General features: G+C 43.5%; 1 protein-coding gene across 1 annotated transcript in view; it reads right to left on the bottom strand.

Annotated features, from left to right (window-relative positions):
- Positions 1-26,306, bottom strand: part of pcbp4 (poly(rC) binding protein 4) — a 143,080-nt gene that overhangs the window by 21,937 nt on the left and 94,837 nt on the right. Inside the window, exons 10-13 of the mRNA XM_040159493.1 lie at positions 20,885-20,959; positions 13,941-14,012; positions 1,929-1,970; positions 1,743-1,821 (exon numbers count right to left, since the gene is read on the bottom strand). Coding sequence (XP_040015427.1) covers positions 1,743-1,821; positions 1,929-1,970; positions 13,941-14,012; positions 20,885-20,959 — 268 coding nt within the window. The remainder of the gene's footprint in view (positions 1-1,742; positions 1,822-1,928; positions 1,971-13,940; positions 14,013-20,884; positions 20,960-26,306) is intronic.

Genomic DNA, 26,306 nt, shown 5'->3' with positions numbered 1-26,306 from the left:
ACCAGTGGAGAAAAAATTGTAATCAATTAACAATGCAACCGAAGCAGAGCATGACATTTTCAAAATGCTAACAAATGGTTTCTTAAGAGAATCCTCCCTCGTTTTAAACAGTTAGGGAAGTAATGAGCATAGCCTGAAGGGATGTGAATATGCAGCTTGTTCTGGATCAGATCAGCAGGATCAGATTTGAAGCACACGCGTAGAGTTTGTGCAAAGAGCGGCAGAGGGACCAGAACATGCTTCAGTCCCCCCTGAGGGTAAATATCCACTCGGCTGAAGCGTCCTTGAACAAGACACCCAACTCCTCTCAGCTCCAGGGCTGCAGCTCCGTGGCCGACCGTGACCTCTGACCCCTCTGAAGAGGAGGAGGTAACACGGGAAGATCTCATTAGGATCGATTAGCTGCCAAAGAGCGTCGTTAATGATTCACGAGCTTTATCTTTTCTTTAATTCCCAAAATATCTCAAATAAAAACTGTTTTCGAATGTGGCCGCATGTTGGAGATTTGTCTCACTGCTCTGACTGTTGAATATAAAGACTTTAACCAAGACACAGCACTGAGATCCACCTTTGATTTTCACCTTCTGCTCGATTAGCAGAGTGGCTTCTCACTGTGTCACTGAAGTAGCCAAAAATCCACAGGCTCAGCATGTAGGCCCAGCTGGAAGCTCACAATCAGCGCTAACACGCAACCATTATCGTGATTATTTCCCAATTTATCGTCTAATGAGAGGTTGACGTGGCCGATGGGAGTAAGAGAGAGAATAGCGTCATTTAAGAGATGAATTCAAAGCATGTCTGATAAAATTAATGTGTTTCTCCACATCTCTCCTGGGTTTCTGATACGGTAAATGATGAAACTCGAAGTAATGTCATTCCATCTTCTAACATTAAAAAAATGTTTGTGAGTTATTTTTATTTTTTTCATTTCGTGGTTTAAACCACGTTTCTGGAGATTTTGTGTCAGAGGAGATGAGGACAAAAAAAAAACCAAACAATAAAACTGGAACAACTGTGACGACAAAGTGACGTCAAAGTCAAAAGTGTACGGACTGAACACACAGATCAGCTGCGCTGCAAGACAACACGCGCACACACACACACACACACACATATGTGTGTGTTAGGCCTGTCACTTTCTGTTTATTTGAATTTGAATGCCAACCATATAGGCGCCCATCTGCTGCCTGTCCGTGTGTATATAAATCTGCGTTTTATGGGGGATGGTCTCTTTACGCCGAAACGTCGGCAGGAGGACGAGGGTGTACAGGTGATGTTGCTCCGTTCGGGTCTGGCGCCGCAGGTGAGTCCTCAGATGTGTATTTGTTTATGAGTGAGGCGGCTGCTTTTTAGCAGCTCCTCGTCTTCGATGATTTAATTTTGCCGTCTATGGCGTAGAATCCAAAGTACTTCCCAACACTGCCTCTCAGATGCTTCAGCGTCGTGACCGTCCCATCAGGGACCATCACGGCTCTGCTCGCTAACCTCCTCCTCCATTTCTACATGGCTTAGTTCACTGGTGGATCAATGGGGCAGCAACAGGTCAGCGAATGACTGACGGATTTCACGGGGGACCTCTGTTGAACCACAAGTCAAACTGCTTCGAAGGCTCTAAACTGTTTGAATATTTATTTTTTTTCCCCATGTTTGAATGGAAAGTTAAATTTCGCATAAAAAGTGACAGCCCTACTGTGTGTGTGTGTGTGTGTGTGTGTGTGTGTGTGGTGCGTGCACATACGTACCAGGCAGAACTTGTGAAGCTGATTGGCTGATGGGGGCCAGGCCCTGTTGCTGCATCGACAACTGGTGGAGCTTTGCTAACTGAGAGAGGGATGGAGAAAGGAGAAGGGCAGGAATTAAAAGTCTGATGAATCGTCAGATAAAAGCAAAGTTCTCTAAATCGTAAAAACGTATTTTATGTTTTTTACCTCTGAATGTGGAATGCCGTAGTGGCTCTGTACTGCGTACGTCTGGAACAGAAAGAGAAGGACTCAAGCGTCAACAAAATCAAGGTTTACAGGAGCAAAGGAGATTTTCTGTATCCAAGCAGCGCGTTCCTGTACCCAAGGGCATCATCTCCACTGGGGATGGGGGCACATGTCCCACCCACTTCTCATAATCCTGTTTTTTGCACCTCAAAGTTTCGGTTTGATTAATTTGCTGTAATCTCTCAAAAAGGATTTTTTTGTGGTTTTCAGATGTCGGTTCAAGAGGAGGGAAGACAGGAAATGATGAAAATGTTTGGTATGTCCGTCTAGGTCCCTTTCAAATGTACCATCCATCCATCGAAGGGTAAAATAGCGTGCATTGTGGACCTTTTTTTTAGCCCTCGAGCCACATAGAGACTACTGCCCTGCGTCTGAATGGCGGAGGATGTGCCATCGGTCTGAGGAGAGGACTGCAAATAAAACCCAAGGCTGTAAAAGTACTGCAAACCTCTCTTCACATCTTAATAAATGAATTGAATAAACACTTCATCTATTATTTACAGTCAGCCTACTCTTGTAAACAGCCAAGAATTGAACATCAGTGAAAAATGAGGCACTAAAGAACGGAGCCCTTTGTGGGAAAGATGGAAATACAACATTTATTTATCATAAAGTGTCCAATCCCTGAAAACTACAAGTGATTTCAAGCGTATAAATGATTAATAATCCAAAATTTACATAGCATTTTGGTTGTTTTTAAATGTTACACGACCACTGGTTTAAAAGTCTTGACAGCCAGTTTCACAGTAACTCGGTGCTTGATTGTTTGGGATCGTTTGATGTTTTCAGTTTCTCACAGTTTGATGAAAAAGGATGGCATTTTTTCAAGCTCTCTGGAGCTCCTAACACAAAGCTCTTGGAAAGCCTGTCTGGCAAAGGTATTGCCCCGACAAGCGAGAATCAATTTCTGTACATCTCATCTCCGCACTGAGCACAGAAGGAAGCGTCGTTTTGTCATAATATCATTAGGATTAATGTTTCCCAACGCTCTACTTAGCACAGAGACAATAGAAGAGCGCCTAAAAACACCACGGTAAAACGACTTCCACTCGAGCATCCATCCCGACTGAATCTCCTGTGACTTCTCCCTCCATCGCCTCGTTAGAGCGTCTGTGTTTATCTCTCCAAGATCATGATTTAAGGAGTTTTCAGGGGCCGTTCCAAATCCCAAACTGAACTTCAAAGAGAACCAACACTTCCATGGGCAATGCGAGAGACAGGCTGAGGGGTTGGGGAACAGACTGTGCGTGTGTGTGCAGGCGGAAGCCTTTGCGCATGGGAGAGATATCTCGCCCGTTTGTGTGTCTCCCTGAGGTTCGCCACACCTTATATAACAGATTTCAGAGCTGTTATCCTGGAGGCAGTCGGCATCTCGCCGCTGCCGCTGAACTTCTGACTCCTGACGCTAACTCAGGGACGAGGAGGGAACAGGCTCTTTGCAGCAGAAAGAAAAGGCGTCTGCGAGCGTAGATCGACCTGGGTGTGCTCGGCCTCCTTGATGCTGTCATATCTCTCTCCTCCATCTGCAGATATGCTGGTAAATATTTATGCACGGTGGCGAACCTGAGAGTCTCCATCGCGTGCCTGAAGCCAAACGGTCCGTGCAGGCCCCGACGCAAGAAAACAGCATATACTCATAAATATTCATTGGTGCCTTAATACGGCATGAATCAGAGATGCGGCGGGGGGGGGTGCTCCTCCTCTACCACAATACAGAATACATTAGTGGTAAATATCATGATGGGCCCATGTTTATTGAACATCTCAGAGCAGCATCTTTGGTCCTCTCAGTGTTTCATCAACTCTCTTAACGTAGGAACCGACTCCTACAGTATCCGCGTCGATGCTGAGGAGATCCCCAGAGGAGGTCTGACCTGGTCGGAGCCCAGTGTCCGGCGGAAGATATCCATGAGAGCAGAGCTGTCTCTGGGGACGCCCGGTGACTTTGAGGGGAAGGCAGAGGAGAGACACCCTGTCCCCCGAATGTCCTCACAGCCTCATGCGGCTGCGTAACAGCGAGGATTCTGTCACAACCAGTAACTTCAACAGTAATAAACCGAACTCTGATCGCTCTTGATCACAATCACGTCCCCCCGAGTTGGATGTCATTTGATGTCATGATGGATCTCAACAGCAACTTAATTACAACACGCAATACATGTTATTGGTAAATATCATTATGTGATTAAGTAGTTACCCAAGTTAGCTCCCCAAACACATAAAACATACATGAAAAAAATAATCCGTATGGCTGCGAGTGTTGTGACACAGCAGCGCCACGTTCGCTCCTTCACTTTGATGCAAGTCCGTAGAATGACTGATGACTGATAACTGAACTGTTTGTCTTCATAGTGAACCCTCTCCCAGGGCATACGAGCTAAAACCGGGAAAGTGTTTGGTGGCTTATTCACATTGCAGCTGTTTGGTATCTGGATGTTATAATTAATCTTCTCGGCCTTCAGGAACGCCTGTTCTTCTGTATTAATGATGGTTGGCGGAGCTCAACATCAGGCATGATAAGGACCCTTTCAAAACTCAGACGTTATTAATACACATATTAATTAACAATGCAGGGCTCTCATGAATATTCATCGGTTTCTGAATACAGAATGAAGCAGGGACGAGGTGTACAGGAACTCCTGAGCAACAAACAACAAATGGAGGACTTCAGCCATGTTGGAGCACGTCTGCAACTGGAAATTCACTCATTTGTCTTGTCGGGTTTCTTAAAAAATTAAAACAACAAGAACAATCTAGAAAAATGCCTTTTTGCCACTGGACCTGGTACAATCTGTGTATATACTAGGGGAGTTATGCAAAACTACTCTCTCCATCTGTATGTATTTATGTCACAAACATAATCAATATTTGGATTTACAGTTAAAAGTTATTAGAAACTGTCTTGTCTGCTTCTGCTTTTAATAGTTTTCTATTGACGTTTACACTCCTCATACACGTCTCTACGTTTCGCTGCCGACAAAATAAAATCATTTTAACCATGGACCCAAATTAATCAAATAAAACATTATTTATATTTGAATCCAGACAAAGCTAAATCTAAACTAAGATTACAAGCTGTTAATGAATGGTGGAAATAGAAAAGAAGGTTTGAAAATTAGGAAAATACAACTCAGAACTGCACGAGGTCATATTGTGTGATTTTTTTTAGTTTTTTTTTACTGAAGGTCGTGATTTTAATTGGAAGAGGTCCAGATCAAAATGAAGTTGGCTGCTGAAGTGTCTATGATAAAAACAAAGGAAAGCTACTGACAAAAAAAAAAAAAAAAAAAAATCAGCCCATAACGGCTTTTTGGGGTCATATTGCATAAAAGGAGGTTGTTCATGCAAAAGGAAGTGGTTTAGATGAAACTGGATTTTATTTCAAATGTCTTTTAAAAAATGAGACAGCAAGTCGGAAAAGTTCCATTGGCCAATGAAGGCGCACGTCTGAGACCTCAGCTCCTCAGTCTCCCGTCTACTGGCAAGTTACACAGAGCGTCCAAGTAAAAGTGAATGCTAAATGGGCTGCACTTATGTTGCTCCTTTTGACATCAGCGGCTTACAAGACACTCTCATTCACCGATTCTCTCACACACACACACACTCTACAAGTTTAGCCCATTCATCACTGGACTCAGGCTTCAGTGTCCTGCACAAGGACACGTCGGCATGCGGACACTGCCGACCCAGAGATTAGTGGACGACCCGCTCTACAGGTGAGTCAAACTTTAATCCGCATTGGACAAGTGCTCTGGTAAAAACCGATGAAAAGTTGTCGAGGAGGAACCTGAATGTGTAAATGCTGAAGCTAAGACTATCCATACCTCCGTGTTTTACATTTTGATCAATCTGCATCGTATAAAGTCACGCGGCATCGGTTACTCGTGCTTCCTGTTGACGCTGGATTACTTTTGATTAGGATGAAAAGTCTGAATCTGGTGTTCGTTAGCCAAGCTCTGAAGTTATGAGGAGATCCTTCTCTTATATGCTTTCCTCATCTGTCTCTCCCCTCTATCGCATCCTACCTTTATCTTTTTCCTCCTTTTCTCCTTCCTTCATATCTCCTTCTTTCAGACTTCTCGTCTCACACTCGGCCCACGATCGTTCAATAACCCTGACCGAGTGTTTATTATTGTAGCTGTGATGATGAAGGTCCCCTAATTTAACCCAAACCGTTATTTTTTCGAAATGCTATACGAAGGCAACCGGACTTGCCCGAGGTTCTCAAAGACCTTTCAACTCTAATCCAGAAGGATTCTTCAGTTCCGGGAGCAGATTGTAAAGTCCAGTTGCCTCGGTGTAGAACTGACAGAGAATCTTCGCGCCCAAACCGGGATCTTTCCCTAAACTTAACCACGTTCTTTACCGTAGCGTTGTCGGATCGTAAAACGGGTTTATTTTTTTCAACAGTGATTTGTGACAGTTCTGGATGGCGCGGACAGATGGTGTTGCCCTGCACATATTGGTGTCGGGTCGGAGGTTCTGAAGGGCAGTTACAGACAACCTTATTTTAGAGGACCTGTTAAATTCCTGCTAGAATTTGAGAGTAAAGTTATTAAACAGCGAGGAATTCAGAGGTGCATAAATTGAACTTCTTCACCAATCGTCTTTACTAAACTGGAATGTCACTGGGTGTGCAGTGCCAGGGTTTGGAGGTCAAGGTTCAATATAGTTGGACTTTATTTGGACTAGTCAGAAAATTCAGGCAACGCAGGGCGCCATGGCTCACGTGCGGTAGCTGCTCAGGAACGCACTAATTTCTACTAGTTTCTACTGACAGTACCAGCCTGTACATGCAATGTCAGACTTAGTATCTGTGTTGTTTTGCAGGAGAGACTGAAGACTGACTCTGACGGTTTGGGGACAAAAGGCCGGAGAACTGATCAAGTTGGAACTAAAACAACGTTATGAAACTTGCATGTTAATGAAACTCTATAAACCTGCACCACATCTCTGACGTTTGTTTTCCTCCCCCAGCTGTTAGAGCCAACTCTCCACCTCCAGAGTGATTTGACTCAGTTGGAGGCTTTCTACAGTTTTCTCCTCCCTTCTTCCTCTCTCAGTCTCTCCCTCCTTTCTTCATTCTCTAGCTGTCACGTCCTCCCGCCCTCTCTCCTCCCATCCGACCCGAAGGAGCCTTCATTAGTTTGTGTTACTGTTGCTTTAACTGACACGCCCAAGGCCCTGTGCCTGACAAACACACGCACACACACACACACACACACACACACACACACACACACACACACACACACACACACACACACACACACACACACACACACACACACAAACACACACGCACACACACACACACACACACACACACACACACACACACACACGCATGCACGCACGCACACACACACACACACACACACACACACACACACACACACCACTTAGCTAAAGTTCACTCTAGAGCACGCTGAGCTGTCAGTGTGATGGGGTAAGGTGCTCTACTGCTCTACACGTCTGTCTTTTTATGTCTTTGTCTGTCTTCTAAACCTTACTCCTATTTGTCAGTCTGTCTGCTTTGTCCACCCATGTGTCTCTTAAGACGTACAGTCATAGGTGTAGCGCTCCGCCACTTTTTTCCTCCAACTGAGGAAACAGAATATTCGCAGTTCCTATAATCCTGTTCAAATTCATACACTTTTTAAGCGCTTGAAGATCCAGTCATCACTGAAGCGTACGTCATGGAAGACAGCCAATGAAAACACATGGTCAGAGTGGTCATATTGGCGTTTAAGGTATTGACTGATTCACGACGTCAACTCATGCACCGAGTTACATGCCAGGACGCATTCCACCTTAAAAGTTGCAGGATCCTTTGATCGACGCAGTGAATTCAGTGATGTTTTCTACCGAGCTCACGTTAACTGGTAAAGATGAAAAGGCAGCGAAACGTTCTTTCATTCATCCTTGACTCTTCTGATGGTTTCTTTATCTGTGAGGCCTTTACGGAGAAACATTGCAGATCCGGCCTGTTAAACCTGGACAGGTGGTGCTGCTGAGCTGAGCCCATCAGATGAGCCTGACCTCTGCCTACTTGTGTTCATTCGCCCGTGTATCGCGCTAATAACGACCTGCTACATCCGCGCTGTCGTCTAATACCGCTTAGCTCGGTGTTTGGCTGACTGCAGCGTAATATGCTCAACATGAACGTAACTCCTGCGGTGAGTCATAGTTGACTGAAGTATCTAAACCTGCCATCGTAGGAACAGCGGTTACACAACCTTCGAAAAGAGCCACGTGTTAACCCTGCACGTGCGCGCGTATCATGGTTGCGCTGTGGTTCTTAAAAGCAGGTTAGCTGTGTGCAGCGGTGAAGTGCGATTAGTTTAAGTCAGACAGGTACTTGGTTGTGCTGACTCATCCACATAAGGCTCCCTACGTCATTTAACCTTTGGTGAGTTTCTATGTGAGTCTCTTCTAGTCTGAATCTGTATCCAAATCAATCAGTGCATCGCTCAGTTTGTTGGGTTTTCCACTTTCAGGTGTTGCCTCTTAACTACAGAGTCGGTCAGTTCACCTTTGCCTGCGAGTTGTAGTGAATTCAGCCAGTGACGGGTACATAACACCGAGCTGGGTGATACATCAATGTTATAGTGAAGTCCAGGAACGCAACAAGATATCATCAGGGATTTTGGTTTGTGATGGAATCGTGAAGCTTTAGCGTTGGTCTTGAGGGCTGCACTACAGTTAAATGACTTATTTTCTGTTTCATTTGACTACTTAAGCGGGAATTAAAATTAATGTCGTCGCCTGTTTAGTGTTTACCAACCTGACCCGGACCCGATGAGTCCCGACACACAACATGTCGTCGGGACCCGTCGGGCTGTTTTCTAGCTTGGGCCGGGGTCGGGTTGGTTGACCAGAGGAGGACGAAGCTGAAAAACCATCTACGAAGGACGTGATTCTTCTCCTCCACGACTCCTGCGCTAAAAGATCATCAGGACCGCGCCTGTAAATAGTTCTGTTCTGGATCGTAACTGTTTGGACTGTTGTCAAGTTCAGTTGAGAAATGCGTTTTGTGTTTCCGGCCGCGTTCATCCAGCTGATATTCAGAAAAGACGAGGCCGATCCACTAACTAGTAAAGCAGATACTTCATTATTAGCTACAGCGCTACAGTGTTACGTGCTGGTAGTGTATGTACAGCCACTGAACCTACATAAAGTTATGTTTGGTGCCGTTGGCTCGCTGTCATTTCTGCATTGGCCTGCTGCTGTTGTCAGATCAGTTATTTATCATGTTTGAGAAGGTCTTTCCAAAGCAGGCACAGAACTTTGTGTTTGAAGAAGAAATAACAAAAATGTAGCCTCCGGCCTCTGGTCGGGTTCAGGCTGGTGGGGTCCGTAAGACGCGTGTACTGGCCAGGTTCAGGTCTCAGTTTTAGGCCTGTGCAGAACTCTACACCTGTCTGGTCATTATATCGCATGTAGATGTTTTTTTTTTTTTTTTCTAAATCCATATTGAGAAATCAGGTCAAAAGGTTTGTAATGTCTGATTCTGAGGATACTGCCCAGCTCACTATAGATAGTGCTTTTGTTTTGTCCAAGCCAATCAAGCTTTTCTAAGGATAAAAAGAATACAAAAAAAAACAAAGAACAGAAGTAATTTAGATCAAATATTGGTTTTGTCTTTTGTTGAGTGTTTCTATTCATTTCTGTCTGTCTTTAGGGTTTCCATTATTTTTTCATTCTGTGCTTCGAGGTTTATACTTTTACTTTGAAACTGTTTTCATCTTTAAATTCATGTGGATCTGGTTTTCTGTTTTTATTTAGATTTTCATGAATTTTAATCTTCCTTTTCATGCTTCATCTTAAAATCTCTGCACCTAAGTTGCTGCTGCATTTCAGCAATGAGCTTTCTTCAACCTTGTGCTGTCCTGCCACATGATTTAAGGATGGTATGATTGATTGCCTTCAATAACAGGGTCATCCTGGGTTTAACAGTGGCTTTTCTGCTATTAAATCGTGACCCTGATCTTCCACAACCTCCATAATTTACTTGCCTATCCTCAGCCGTAAGCCATACTTTAGTGCCTGCAAGCAGATAACAATAGTCAAAATGAACATTTGAAAAAGACCAACAGCGGCCCTTCAATATTCGGTCCGATATGTTGAAGTAAAATGCAATCAAGGCAGCATTATGGAAAATACAATATGTTCATCCAGTAGATCTTTTAGTGTTACCTGAGCTCAATCACTATGCTGTTTGGTAGAAATGAGAAAAATAGTCATTCAGCCATTCAATCGATGATCATTTCAATTCAGCGAAACAAAGTGATCATCCAGTCTGTTGGTCCTTTTGTCACTACAGTCCCCTACTTCCCTCTTATCACAAAGTGCTCTGGTTCTCCACGCTCTCAACCACATACCTTCCCAGTTTAGCCTTGCTGTTATAGGGCTAATATTAGCTACCAGCGACAAACCATCATGCCACGAATCAATCCAACTGTTTTCAACGACAAAGGTAGTAGACGAGAAAAACAAAATGCGATCATGGAGAGAGCAAAGACTTCAACAGGGATATCTGCATTTCTTATGAAGCCATGAAATGCTGCGACAGCACATCTTCAGGCGACTCTGGATGCTGTGGGCACGTAGATGAAAAGTATTTAAGTGGGCAAGGAAATTTGGCCCAAGGCCCAACTCTAGACTAACATGAAATAAATGTTTAAGCAGTGATCGTGGGTTCACTGCCTGGTTGAAGGACACTTAACTAATGATGGTGACACACGAGCTGTTACAAACTGACCTCAGACAGTTCGGTTATGGATAGTCTAATCTAAACGCGCTGCCTTGCCCTTGACATGAAAGCTATTTGTGCAGCAGTGTTTGCAGAGTGAACGGCTCATTGGAGGGGGGGGGAGAAAAAAAGACAACCAGTAAAAAGTAAATAGAATTAAATTTCTGTCCATAATTTAGTTTGAAGTGCTGGAAAAATTGCAGATTCCATTTATAAATGTGAACGTACATGTTCATTTTGAGAAATTTTGAAATTGATGATTATTGGACCACTCCCAAACAAAGATTGGGATGTCCAATAAATTGTCATGTTGTCAATGCAAACATGTTTCATTGAAAGAAGCCAGAGCAACATTTGACAAGCAGGTAATCGTCATGTCAAAGTCGATTTCTCATTTTTTAAAGGCCGATAGGTCGTATATGTTTTGAGGAGATGTGTTTCTCCAGAGAAAATGTGTAAAAGCCAAAAGAGTAGGTTTAACACAACTATATGAACCTGACCAGACCAACGCTGAGATGTACGGCCAGCATCCAGACAGTTCCTCACACTGTCCTCGGACAGAAAAAAGTGTGGAGGGCCCATCTGCCCGTTCCTTGTCAGGTGCAACTGAGAAAAAAAAAGTTAATTGATGCAAAAATGAAGTTTTGATAAAGTGTCGCTGAAAAGAAAAAAAAAAAAAACCTAGAACAAGCCCATTATTGTAGGCACACCCTCACTCCCAGCCTATTTCAAAAATGCATCAAAGGAGTGGATGGGGGGCGGTGGGAGTGAAGCTCTGTTAGTGTCAGGCCACGTGGGGGGGGTGTGGGGACATGGGGACACTGAACACAAAAGCATGGATAGCGACCTGCCTTCCTGCCGCAGCTGTGGGCAGTTAGTACAGGGAGTCCAACGGAGCGTCGGCAGTCACTAGAAACACATTTATACCCCCCTGAGTTAAGTTAACGGGCGCTCAGGCGAAAAAACAGAAGGGCGTTAAAACAACGCAAGGGGCTGCGATGGTCGGGGTGTGTTTCTTCAGGTACTCTGAGACAGTAAATACAACCCAGGGGGCCCACTTTGAGTAACAGATCCAAGAGTCTCTAACTAGAGTATCTAGGCTCAGTTATCGCTGGGCCCAGGTGTTGTGTTTTCTGTCAGTGGAATAAATCTCTTGTTCAAGGCCTGAACGACGTTGTCTCTCTGCTGGTGCTTCAGGAGACCTGCTAAGGCTACAGTTAATACACACAGTGTAGTAACAGGACAGTTTGGGGGGAGGGGGCACCTGTTGCCCTTTCCAATTCAACTCCCTTCCTTATATTTTGGCTTTAGCTGCCCTGACGGCCGTCGTTCAATTCCCCGCGCAAAAGCGCAGATCAGCCAGTGCTCTGCTTCAACTCCCAGGTGACGCACAGAAGCTAATTTTGAGCAGCAGATGCTTTTTTTTTGTTGTTGTTGTTGGAAATATCACTTGTACTGTATATGCCAACAAGACACTGTGATTACGTGCACAGTGCAGAAGGAAAGAAAAGTCTTTAAGCAGAGCAACACAGCCCAGCAGCCCGGTGGGTTCTAATCAAAGTATTGAAAGCATTACAATAATAAATCCTCTGACTGACTAGGTGCTTTTTTGTAATCTCATGGCATCCCCACTTGCTGTACTTCAGAGGAATCGTTAGCACTGTGTGAAGACAGTTTCAAGCCTGTTTGAGCACGCCATGCTTGATGGTAGCACCCTCTTGTAGCTCGAACTCGAGCACACAGAATTACCCTTTGAATTGCCCGTTTCATCCTTGCAATTCCAGCAGAATGCCTGAATGGCTATTTTATAAGCAGACATGAATCTACGCCACGTCCTGGTTTCAGACCGGTCAGACATCCCATGAGAAAGTGTTAATAATCCTTAACAGATGTGTTTCTGGAAGGTTGCGTGTGGGACAGCTGACTCCTCTTTGATTTTAACGGCCGTTAAACTCGGCAGGCAGAATAAAACTGATACGACAGGAGATATCCCGCCACCTTTGTTTATCTGTTTTCACGTCTTTTCTTCATCCTTTTGTTTCTTCAATCTCTTCCCTTGCTTTTATCCCCCCCTTCTCTCTCTGCATCCATATTTTCTGTCAAGCCGATCTCCATTTGTCACCTTTCTTCCTTTTTCTGTTTCTTTTCACGTCTTCGTTTTCATACTTTGCTTCAGGGCCATCATCTTTACCCAACCTTGGTTACCACATTCCTGCATTTTTCAGCTTTTCATGTGAAAAAGAAGAGTCATATTTATGGTCCCTCTCCGTGCAGAAGTGATGATCTGAGATCCTTGACCGCTCTGACCACCTGGACGATGCCGTTGCTAGCTGCGGACTTGTGTGAGTTCGCAGCGCATTTGTTTGACTGAATTCAGGTCCTTCGGCTGTGTCTCTAGGTCAAGGGAGGTGGTCGATCCGCACGGCTCAGGGCATGATGGGAAAGGGATTGCCTCCAGAATCAGATAAATATCAAGACAAGATTTTCAGAGTGAACTCGGAGGAGGCACTTCTAACCGATGCATCTTCAGTATCTTAACTTGTCAATTTTGTTTTATAAATGAGACGCTCGGTCAGAAAGTAAAAGTTGGCATCCTAGTAACTCTGCAGATTCAGATAAATGACCTAATAATATTATAATAATAATAAATAATAATAGAAATAAAGAAATAAATTAAGATTTATTTTAGAAGTTAAGAAGAGACTCTTCAGGAAAATGTGCCAGTGCCGTAAGAATGCTTCAACCTGTTTTCAATGCCAAATCAATTTGTTTTTTGGAAAAAGTATTTTCTGACGTATAATTCATTTTTTCATAATTCTAGTGCATCAGCACTTATCCTTTCTTTCTGCAAGCTACACTCATTAATAGGAGATCTTTAAACAACTGCAGATTGAAATTACAAACCAAAAATATCTTCGCTGCAGTGATTTTAAGAAAATAAGGCTCATAACGTTAATGATGTTCATAATAAAACTCCATCAAATAAGCTCCAGTTTTCAACATAATACTTAAGGGTCATATGATTGACTGCCTTTTGGATTACAAAATGACTATGCTGCATTTTTACATGTTTGTGAATAGGCAGTTTTACGTCTTTCAAAGCCTGGGTCAATGTAGTTTGTTGACAGATGAAAAAAAAAAAGGCATGATGAATGACCTTTGACCCTTGTCCCTGAACCCCAGGCGGCCATACTCACTTGCTGCAGGTCCACTCCTCCCTGTGCCACTGAGAACAGGGGGTGAGAGCCAAAGTCTGATGCCTCGAACACCTTCAGCCGGGCACAGAGAGACACAAGCACAGTCAACACTGAGTTAGAGCCCCACTCACCACACTAAGACAACCTCGTCACTGCAGAACAACCCAATAAACCCAGTAACTTAGCAAATCCCTGCCTGACGATTGTAAAGCTGACACTAGTGTGTTTGCACTCAGTGTAAATTTATGAATCCAACTATTGAGCTGTTTTTAAGCTTAAATGTAATGATTAGGGCTCGGCCTCAAGCTTACGCCATTAAATGATACTTCTGTAAACGATATTTTAGTCTGGATGAACTAGGAAATTATTCTTTTGCAGTGTCGTTGCTCATGCGGCTCCTCGGTAAGGTGAAGCCGCACTAAATCAAACCCAGGAATCCAAAAAAGATAAGAAGTTAATTTAGTTTCTTATTTATTTATTATCAGATGAGAAGATAAGCTTCAAACAAACATAATAGAATGAAGAGTTTATTGATTCCTGAGGGGAAACTTTCACACAGCAGCTTGTAGACACACTGTGATGACAAAGACGCGGTGGCACCAGCGCAGCACTCAGGCTCCGAATAGCGGAGACTCAACCAGAGCCTCAGAGATACAGCAGCCATCTTGGGGTCAGGGATAAGTAATGTTTTCACGTAGTTACTGATCCCACTGGTTGTCGTTTCTTTTCTTTTTTTTTTACATGAATATAACAAAAACTGACTGCACTGAATTTATTTGTATAACACTTTTCAGACACAGAAGTATTTCAAAGTGCTTTATATAAGGCAAAGAAATGCATTGGAACATTTAAAAGCAATAAAAAACTCAATAATATCAAAAGAGAATAGAATGTGATTTCAGGAATGAGATTAAATGAGATGAAACATAAATAGCTATAAGAAATAATAGACCAGAAAAACAGTTGCGGTGTGGTGCTGTGACAGTGCAGTGATAAGATAACCCATATTAAATAAAGGAAATTAAAGTGCAGCAAAGAAACCGATCAATCAGCTTTAAAGATTTATTTATTTATTTTTTTGGCATTTTTGCCTCTATTGGACAGTTAATAATGCAAAGGCAGACAGGAAATGAGGGGAGAGAGAGGGAAATGATGTGCAACAAAAGTCCCTGGTTGGATTTGAGCTGACGACATCGCACCTTAACCATTCAGCTATCAGAGCGCAGCACGGGTTTTAATTTAGACTTGAAAGGGGCCAGAGCTGGGCAGACTCTGCCTGATTTTAACGCTGAGTTGGTAACCCCACTAATTCTAGCACTGGGCCAAACTTCTGCCCGATAGTTTGTCATCTGACGTTCAGTTTGAGGTCACGATGGCTGAATAATCACCTGAGCGATCAACGATCTAACTCCTTGCTAGGTACGGTCGGCTGTCTGCAGTTTGAGCCGTTCAATGGTCTGATATCCAACATGGCTGTAAGACCACTGAAAGATATGTTATAAAGTCTAGTGAGCTTTTTTTTAATATAGTTGCAGTATTATTTTAGGTGTTGAGGCCAAAGCTGTAGTCTGACTGAGGCTGAGCTGTGATATAAAACTGAGCGTCACCACAGAAGACACAGACCGTATTGTACTGAGTATGGACATACTGCATCTTGAATCTGCAGCTCCATTTTTTTTCCTTCTTACTTTCTGCTCATTGTAGAACTGCTCAGAGTAAAGCTCCCTCCCTCCCACGGAGTCAACCCTGGTCCCCTCGGTCGACCAGGGATTCTGGGTCACGTTCAGTGTGAGCCCCACGTGGTGGTCGGTCAGTGGGCCTATGAAAGTCACGGGCTCTGGCCGAGCAGAAAGGCCCGTTACACTGTGTAGTGCGAGATAACCCAAAAGCCTAATGAAAATGCACAGTGTCTGCCCAGCGTGAAGTTGGAGCCGGTGCAAAGATGAAAGAACAGGGCTGATGTGTTCAGTTCTCCTGTCTTTTGTTAAAACTGACAGCGGGGTTCTGAACGTGCTGCGGTTGTTGAATGGTCTGTTTGCGGAGACAAGACAAGCGTGAGCATGAGCCTGTTCAATCACCAAGATTTCTAACTTGAGCTTTTGACTTTTTGACAGTGGATCTGGAGTAAACTGGCCAATAAACACACACACACACACACACACACACAAGCACAAACTCTACTGGCAGAAACTTTGCAATGCACCATTAAGTCAAATGTGAGCTCCTTTTATTTAATCTTTTTAAGTGGAATATTGATTTTACTTTATCGGATGAGGAGACATGAGGATTTTTAAGTTCTGATTTTGCTGAAAAATGAACTGGGCTGAAGCTCAACTCTAACATGGTCTCAATATTCGGGACAGCTATTCCACTGTTGACTACTGTGACACCTTAGAGCCTCACATTGTTCATCCACCAAAACCCAAACGCCCCCAGACAGCTATGCGCGGAGACGTCCAACGACGGGCAAGAAAAAAATTCCAAACAATACCTGTTACAGTCCAATGATGTGTGACAAAGTACAGACAGATCTCAGTTGTGCCACTCTCTGATGGAAAACCATCCATAGCTCATACTGACCAAATGACAGCCTGCACGCTGCTAAGCTTCAATGCACCGCTGAGGCTGAATGCACACGGCAAGATTTCTTCAACAAATTAAACATCAGAGTTTCTATCCCTGAAAAGTCTTCAGAGCTCAAGGTGCTTGGAAAAACCTACAGGGAAAAATCATTGAAGATACAGAAAGAATTTTTTTTTTAACTTTGGTTTTGTAACATTTGTGCAGCAAGAGCTAGTCAAGGCTAAAAAAGATCAGTTTATATTTGGATTGTCCAAATTCAGCCTCAGTTTAATTGTCTCACAGTACTTTTTTAAGATCAGGGGAAGAAGTATGGCTGGAAAGCATGGAAAAAAAAAAGAAAAAAAGAAATCAAGGTCATTTTTTTCCTACCAATTGATGTCATTATTCATCCTGATATAAATTAAGTCCCTATTTCCCATGACCTGAAAATTCCTTGGTGGGTGACTCAGAAACTTTAAAAAACACACACAAAAATCTAGGAATTGTACGAAAAGAAAACATAATCTCTTTTTCAATAAATAAACCCTGTGATAGACTGGCCACCTGCCTCCCCCGCGACCCTCAAAAGGATAAGCGGTGTAGCTAATGGATGGATGGATGTTATACAACAAGTCTACAGCCATGCTTGTGGCTCTGTGAGGATGCATTTAGGTAAGGCGGCGCTTTGAGCTAAATGCTAATATTAGCATACGCACAAAAACAAAACGCTAACATGCTGATGTTTAGCAGGTGTAATGTTCACCATGTTCACCATCTTAGTTTAGCATGTTAATGTTTGCATTAGCAAATTAAAATGTTGACCTGATGATGGCGCTAAAGTAACAGTCAGAGGATCATCAAAGTCATTTCAGTTCATCCTGAGGGGGATAAAAATGTCTGAGCCAATTTTCTTGGCCGTCCATCAAATGGATGTCAAGACATTTCACTCAAAACCATAAATGTCAACCTCATGGTGGCGCTAAAAGTCAAAAGATCACCAAAGTCATAAGGATACGACGTCTGGAGACTACGAATATCGGTACCAAATTCTCTGCCAATTCATTGACTAGATCTTGTGATATTTCACAGCATAAGTGAAAAATATGACCCGTTGGTGGCACTGGATGAATAGTCGGCGGAAAAAGAAAGTCATTAGGATTCATCCTCTCGACAACATGGATATTTGTAGAAAATGTCCAATGAAATCCATCCAACAGTTGTTGAGATAGTTCAGTCTGGATCAAAGTGGTTGTTGGACCAACTGACAGACTGACAAACCAAAACACCGACATTGTCGTCTGTGGAGCCATGACGCCAGGCTTAGACTAAACACAAATACTCAGCCCTGTCAGTCTGCATCCTTATGAACCCTGCAGTTTCAAATGTCCAGTCAGGGAGCCGATAGGTCGGGGAGGAACACATCATAATGTTACCTTTTGTAGAGGGGTGTTTCTGTGAGATGGGTTTAATTACTGCTGAGACTACAAGTGCTCGCCCTTCTGTATGTTGTCCTACAGTAGAGGGTGAAACTAACCTCGTGTTCGGTATTTTGGGCGTCATCCTCTTTGTGTTGGCGTTTCAGTAACGTTAGCATGAGCCTTTTTGACCGTCTTGCCCGCTGTGTGGCCAAACTGGGGCTTTAAGTAGCCAAACGATTCACGCCCTCAGTGTCGTTACCTTGTTGGCCGATGAAAGCCCTTCACATTTAAGGTCGTTGTGACTGTTCAGCTGTCGATGCGAAGATGTTTCATCTCTCATCCCTCCCATCTAACCATCCGACTTCTCATATCAAAACATTAGCATGTGGTCTGTCAACCGACCTGCTACGACAGTCTTGGGAGGGGTGTTGTCTGTTCTAAAAAGACTAACATATCATTTGTCAGAAACAAAGAGAGAGAAACCCAAGAGACTGGGTTATTAATGCGTTGTCAAGCCATGTAACGTAAGGAATAAGCTGAAAGTCTGAAAGGTTCCCTCCAGTCCCTGGGGGTCTTGAAAAAGTGTCTTGCCACTGTTTTGTGCAACAACATCTGGTTGTAAATTGATATAAATAAAGGTAATCTTGATTTTCTTTTCCAGGCGTGATGACATTACTTGAACAAAATGATCTGATTGCCTAAACAAGTGCCATATGGCAATCAATTAAGTTACTGGTATAATCGGCTTCAGCTGCGAACAGCCCCAGTAGACGCCGTAAACAACAGAAACGGGCGTTGATGTGGCCATACCGACGGCCACGGCAGCCTGAGGTGGCATCGTGGCGGCAAAGCTTCTTCTCAGCTTCTCTTTCGATGCATTTTTTTTTAATGATGTTTCCACTTTACAGTTCATTTGACACAAGAAAGACGGAATGGGACCGACAAGCACAAAGACCAGATGCAGACAGTACGAGTTTATCAGGCACCTCTGCCAATGAGACGGCCCTCGCTGAGTGTTTCCATGGTAACACTTGAGTTATCATTCAGCTTACTCCAGCTACAACATTTCAAGTATTTATTTAAAGGATACGGCTGATGATATCCTATGTTTTTCTCACGGTGAACACCCCCCATGCGCAGACCCTAACCAACGATGGATCAAAGCCTGAGGTGTCTCACTCCTCTGAGCCACAGAGCTCCATTCTTGTCCAAAACCTACTAAAACACATCAGTGAGTCACACTGTTGCACTGGGTGACATGTTCCTTCATCACCATGAACACACACATACTGCAGTTTATTGAGACTCAGTCAAACACACACACACACACACACAGTCCTGCTGCCACAGAAACTCACTAAAGCACCAAATGTGGATCAATCTGCCGCTGAAAATAGTCCCAGACAAATGAACTGTTTCCTACTGTTTAAGAAAAAAACAAAAAAAAAACTTAGAAGTGGGAAGTCGCAAAGTATTGAGAGACTCGGTGTTGACGTTGGCCTTTCTGTGGGATTTCTGTTTATAACTAAAAAACAGAATATTGCCAGACTTATCCTTTAATGCTAATGAGGAACAGAAAGGCAAAGAGGAAAGGAATGAAAAGCAAAACTGACAGAAGTGATTTCTGTGAGTGATTGGACCGCTGCGATGTGCTTCCACAGATGTATTTTTTCTGATTGTTCAAACTAAGGCGACAAAGTTACTCCCGACGTAATCTTTCTTAAACCTTGTCAGACAGTGCGTGTCCATGAGTCTACGGAACAGCATTTTTATAAGCTTTTACCCTTAACTTTACCTTTAAACTTTTACTTTTACTGTATGAAATACGTCTCCAAGATCCATACTGTCATTTTACTTTTGATATTTCGATGTACTCCGTGCACATGACATCCGCTACACGTCTGCCCATCCTGGTGGCGGGATTATTGCACTTTCTGAGGTTTCTTCCTTTTGTGTCCCACCAAAGTCTTTCAGGGAGTTTTTCTGGGAGTTTTTTCCCTACCTGAATCGAAGGTTTAAGGATAGACTTGTCCTACATAATATTAAGTCGACTGTCTTAAAATCTCTTGAAATTATACTGACACCACGATAAGTCTATGTAGAACCAACCAGATTAATCCTTTTGTGTAAACAGCTCTATGTTGAGAAAATGGTTGCTAATGCTGCATATTCATGCTGAGGAATCAGATCATCATATTATATCTTGTGAACACACACACACACACACACACACACGCCAACATTACTTCTCCAGCATCCATACACACATCCTGCTAATGATTGGTCCTGATTTGATATGAATAAACACGAAAAAGCCTAATTTGTATCCCATTGGATGGACAGTGACAGGAGCTGCCTTTCACATCGCAAGACCTATCAAATAGACTTTTAACACGCGTGTGTGTGTGTGAATAAAAGGCAGAGCAAACCAAGTGGGCATTCTCTAGAACATTCAAATTGCAGACTAAAGCAAATTTTCTGACAATAAATTATGTATCCGCTCATTCATCCATCCGTTCCTCCATCTCCTCCTCAAGCCTCGCCCACATCCATCCATCATTTCTTTCTCCCTCCCTCGATCCCCTCCATCCACCCATCTATCCGACCCATTAATCCATCCACCCGTGCCTCTCCACCCGCCATCCCTTCCTCTCCTCCCTTCCTGTGTCCTTCTTTCATCCCTTCCTCCTCCCTCTGTCTATAAACCAGATTTCTTCATGCCTCCCCTCATCTTTCCCTTTAGTCATCCAATGAACTATCATTCTCCTTCCATCGCGTGATACCTCCCTAGTCATTTTTCTGTCAGCTTGCAGCCTGCTGACTGAACCTCTTTCCTGCTATTACGACCGTGTATCGGATGTCTGGTTCTGTGTTGTCATGGCTTATCTGGTGGGCCCGATTATGCCACAAGATTTCCTGCTGGAATCGCGAGTTAGTCGTCGTCGTCACCCTCCGTCCTCTTACCTGGTTTCCTGCCAGCAGCACGGTTCCCGGGGCCTGGCTGGGCCGGTATGGAATAGTCGCTCCCTTCGGTGGTGACTACGAAGATGTAGGGAAAGAAAAGGGACAAGGAGACAGAAAAGAGTGAGAATCAGGGCCCGTATCTATCAAGTGTCTCCGAGTAGGAAATCCGTCCTGCGTGTGAGCATATTTTTCCACTTTTAGGGCTGGAAGTTCAAGTGCTTTACCAGCTTTGTTGACTTAGGAACTGACGTCCATCTCTTCTATTGCTTTTACAGCGCCTCATAAAGGTAATGTGCAGGATCAGGGGTAAAATTCATTCTGAAGTGTTCAGATTTTTTAATTTTGAACACAATGGTGCCCCTGCCCCTGGCCGGTCGTAACCTACTTCATCTCTACTTAATTACAACAGGTACAATGTAATACAGGGTCCTAATTATTTCAAATTATAGTGGAGCCATCATATGTCATATTGTTATGATGGACGTCTCAACGCTGTTGACATTACAGAAATAAATTTCCCCACCTTTATTTTTTTATGATGAAATTTTCACTGACATTTGTGCTTCAGTCATCAAATTGTTTAGATGTGGACGTTTCTTATTTCATTCGTGTTGATGCAATTTTGGATTTCAGGATTTTATTGATTAGTTTTACGTTGTACGTCTCAGAAATAAACCGCTCTCACTTTAACTCGTTATCCCTTGGATTTTTCTTTTAAATGTCTGCAACACACAAATAAATCACATCACATCACAAAGTGGATCGGATTGACGCCATTGATAGCGATCATGGGAGCTCTTGATAACTATGGGCTTGGAGCGGTTATTGTAAATTCCTCCTGGAGGAGCAGAGATCGACGGTAAAAACTACACCGATACGTCGCTTTGCTAATATATTGAGGCAACAGTTTTTATCTGCTAAATCTGATTTGGCCAATCGGTGATGTTTATCTCTATAGAAAATCTTTAGAGAAAGATGTATAACATACAGAACATTTCGTTGAGTACACATCACCTCCCATACAAGTAGTTGTGTTCAAAGCTGGAGTAACGTTAGTATTTATTTTGTCTGTTTAACTAAAGCTTCACTATCACACAGCTTTTCTACCCTGCCAACAGGAGGATTCTGGGAAACAGTTTTCCCCGCAGCCGAATGGCAGAATTCGCCGTATGTACGATGAGTTTCGCACACAGGAACAGAAATAGAGAAAGCCTATTTTATGGCTTTGTTTTTGTCTTTCCTGTCTCCACTGACTGTGGCGCAGGATGCATTTCTCTCTCTTTTCCCAGCCTGGAAGCTTTCGGTTAAAAAGGAAGGACTTCGAGACAGGAGGTCCCCGTCCTATTAGATGCAGCTGAGATCTATGCAAATGTTGACTATCTGACAGATGACAGAATCATTGTTCATGTCCACTTCTCACCGTCCGGGTTTATATTTTCTAGGCTGAGAACCATCTCCACGCTGACACACAGGGTTCAGTATCTCTGAGGCTGGAAATCAATGATGTTCTTTCATTTATTTTTTCCTTCTTTTGGAAAATCTCGTCGTATTTTACCTAAAACTGACATGTTACGTATCGTGTATCCAAAATAAATCGGAGGCCGATGTGATTGATGTTGCTGCCGCATTGTCACGTGTCAGCTGATGTTTCACGTCTTTTGGTGTGTGTGTGTGTGTGTGTGTGTGTGTGTGTGTGCTTGTGCGTGTGTTTGATGCATCAGGAAGACATTAAAGAGGCTTCAACCTCTCATTTTGTTGCTGTGTCATAAAAAGTGGATGCCTGTTTTTACCACTGGCGCGGCTGCTGGATTGTTGTGTTTGTCTGAGTTGCTTATGTGGTTGAAATGAGGGTAATCATCGCTCTTTGTGCTGCGCGCTGAGTGATTTTATTACACACAGGCTCTCTCGGTGCAGCGCTCTGATTTGGTGCAACTAAAACAGGAATTTAAGTCGCATAATCTAATGCAACAAGTCACAACTACTGTCATTTCCCGCTAAACGCACTCACTCTGTTTGCCGTCTTCGTTTCACAGTTACACCGTGATGAGAAACCTGCGATCTGCTCATTGACGGGTTTTTTCGCGTGAAGCGCTTCAATGACACTTTGATTATTAGGTCGACCGAGCTAAAACTACAGCTGCAGTCTAACGCGAGAGTCTTGTGGTAAATCTTACCTTCATGAGGCCTTTCTGTTATTCAGCCCAGCCTTATTGAAGTAAATGCGGTGGACAAAATAATGGAAACACCGGTGTACAATTTGACAGCACCACAAACTGCATCCTCCGAACTGATCACGCAGTCTCTCTAAAACACACACTGAACACTGAAACCTTCACGGAGGAGGATTTGTTGCAGGACTGTTGCATCAGACTGGATTGGGTTCAGAGAGGTGGACCTAATAAAGGGGCAACTGGGTGTATATCCTGCACAGAATCTATGGGGAGGTGGTCGAGGTGGATGCTGGGCATACAAAGCGCAGGACTTTAGCTCCAGCGACCGGCGTTCACGTCTCCAGTCCTGCACGTGGTTATGTTTAGGCGACAAAAACCCTGATGGTTTCACTTACACGTCTCGTGCTACAAGGCACTGCAGAGTCGTACTGTCTCAAACCACGACTCTGATCTTCCCTCTACCCTTAACCAAGCGCCGGCAGCGCCCAAACATGAATAAGAACATAAAAACAAGTTTAATGAGGCTTTAGTTGCTACGACGAATATTGTGTCGCCAGGCTTGGATATTTGGGCTGTGAGGATTTCACTGATACATCCACTGTCAACATTCCTCGGCATATATGACTCACAGTCACGTCCCTCTGACTTCGTTCATGGCTAGAAAGAAGACTAACGTTAAGATGAGGGTACGGACCCGGTGTAGATCTGTAGTGAGGAGTGAGTCGATGCCATATCTCAGCTAGTTAGTTACCATACCGTTGATGTGGTGAGATTTTGTGTTTGGCTTCACCGAACAGCGACGCAAACAACAACAGGGCAACTGATGGTGCGAGGCAATGATGAGAACAAACAGCAGGGATTAAAAGTATTAATAAACAGCGCCTTCGAAAATACATAAACACTGGATTTTTGTGCAGTGCTACCCACTCAGCAACTCTTGCATTCAACACCCTGTGTCCCTTTTTGCAGTGTGTTAGTTTTAGTGACAAAAAGTGGGTGGGTTCTTGTACTAAAGTCTTTCCGAGGACCAATTATGGACCTTAAGACCTTTTCCTGAGGCTGTTAAGACTTGGATTTCAAGGTCTTGGATTTTTTAGGTCAGGCTTAGGGATGGGGAGTGCATTGTGCTATTGTAGGTCCTGCGTATGCAGACTGTCCGTGGCACCCGCTGTGACCTTCAGGCGTCCTCTATCAGAAACGCACCACTGCCACAAAAAAATTGGCAGTGTACGCCACAAAAACGTTCAAATTAAACATACAGAATATCATTTATCAAATCTCAACAGCAGGTCTGGACACCAGTCAGGGAAGAGTAACTCTAGAAATTCTGTAGAAGTCATTCATGGCGGTTTCTATCGTGGACGAGAGACACTCGGGTTATATCCAACAAGAGAGAGAGAGAGAAAGTGACGTTCAGAGTCAGGCTACCGCCTCGTAGAGAAAGGCATTCTTTCATTGATTTGATTTCCAACTAGGGTCAGGGTTGTACTCTATCCCAGCATGCAGTGGGTGGAAGGCAGGGAGACAACAGTCTGTCGGAGGGCACAAGGAGATCAAAAGACTCCTTATTTAAGATCAAACACAAAGTGTGAATGGAGCGATGGAATTTCACGTTGACAGAGTAAACTCTTTCATTGCACCAGCACTTGAAAGTGAATGAGTTTAACTAAGGTCAGCGTTTTTCTTTCTTTTCTTTCTTTCACTCCTCCTCTCTCATGGTGCCTGGAATACCAATGAGCTGCCGGAGCCTTTGATTTCACTGTTTCTGCTTCTAATCTCACAGACATAGCTCATCTTAATGACTGCTGCCTCTGATTAATTATAATATAATCATGAATTATAGATTTCAATGTTTCAATTTCAAATATTATTGGAAAGGTGGACGGCATCTCATAAAAGCACTTTGTGATGTTAATTGAGAGCAGGCAGGTAGATATAATGACAGAGCTGTGTGAATTTTTGTGAAGAGTCACCTGTGCAGCCCTGTTCACTGTGTCAGTCTCAGCTCATTGTTTCTCTGTCCACTGCTCCGGTTCAGTCTCACCGCTCTCACAGCGTCGTTTTCAGAGAAACAGCTGTAGCAAAGCCAGCGTCCGCTTCCCGCTCAGCAGCAAACAGCAGACAGACGCGGTCAGAGAGCAGCTGGTGAACCTAGCGGAGCATTTAGCAGCTGAAGAGCCGGTGGAGACCAAAACTGATTCCACACGAATGATCACGTTGTTGTTTATCCTCAGGCGACTGTGGATATCTTCAAAAATGTTCTGTACCATCATCCAATATCAAGCAAATCGCTGGGCTGTAATAGGAAAGAACGACTTGTTCTGGAGATGTGAGTTGTGGGGAAAAGTTTTCAGCCCTAACAAATCCGTCTATATTTGGTACTTTCCTGATTTCAGTTGAGTTTTATTTTTTGTTTCCTGACCTAAAACTCGCAACCACTTGGACATTTTGTTATGCGACTAAGAGAAAAAAAGTGCATGGGAACAGCTTTTATTCTGCCAATATGCACAAATTCAGATTAAATCCGTGCACATGAATGTTTCATGTACGAGGTCCCCTGTGTCTCCACAAATCCTGATAGAGATTTCTGTGACGATGAAGTGCCCTTTCGTAAAAAAGTTTGAGAGCCAGTATTGCAGTGTGCAGACCCTCCACCCGTCCCTGTTGTCATACCAACATCCAGTACAACTACCCCTGGCTGAACCGAGGATGAAAATGCATTTTCATTTTCAATTTTTTTCATTTTCAAACTGGCAGCCAATTATTTCAGAATTTCCTTTTATTTATTTGTTTTTCTTTTTGCCAAGACTTCTCCGCGAAGCTGACACTATTTTGTTGGTACTTCCCACGAGAAACTGATGGTTAAATGAACCCTATGTATAAATTGAAAACATCCTTTCTAAGGAGGTGTGATTCTGTTTTGGACAGGAAACATTCCTTGAATTAAAGGCCCGCAGGACTGAGTTTGTCACTGTACCTATGTTCCAGGTGTTATAAATAAAGTTGATTTGAAAAAAAAGCCTAATGTAAGTGCAGTCGGATTCTCTTAGCACTGCGGTTGTCTTTTCCTAAATCCTTAAGAACTCTCCTACACGTCTTTCTTTGACCCCGCGGCGGTTTCCATCGAATCGAGGTCAGGGAAAAGTGGCTAGGAAAGGAGATTTTATTTTGACATTTCGACCGCAGCCCAGCTCTTGCAGAGACCACGACGCGTCCTGTACAGGCCAAACTGCGGCCTGTGCGCCGAAGCG

The sequence above is a fragment of the Xiphias gladius genome, chromosome 21 (assembly GCF_016859285.1).
Source record: "Xiphias gladius isolate SHS-SW01 ecotype Sanya breed wild chromosome 21, ASM1685928v1, whole genome shotgun sequence".
In the NCBI taxonomy this organism is placed as follows: domain Eukaryota; kingdom Metazoa; phylum Chordata; class Actinopteri; order Istiophoriformes; family Xiphiidae; genus Xiphias; species Xiphias gladius.
This window is presented reverse-complemented; position numbering and strand designations above follow the sequence as displayed.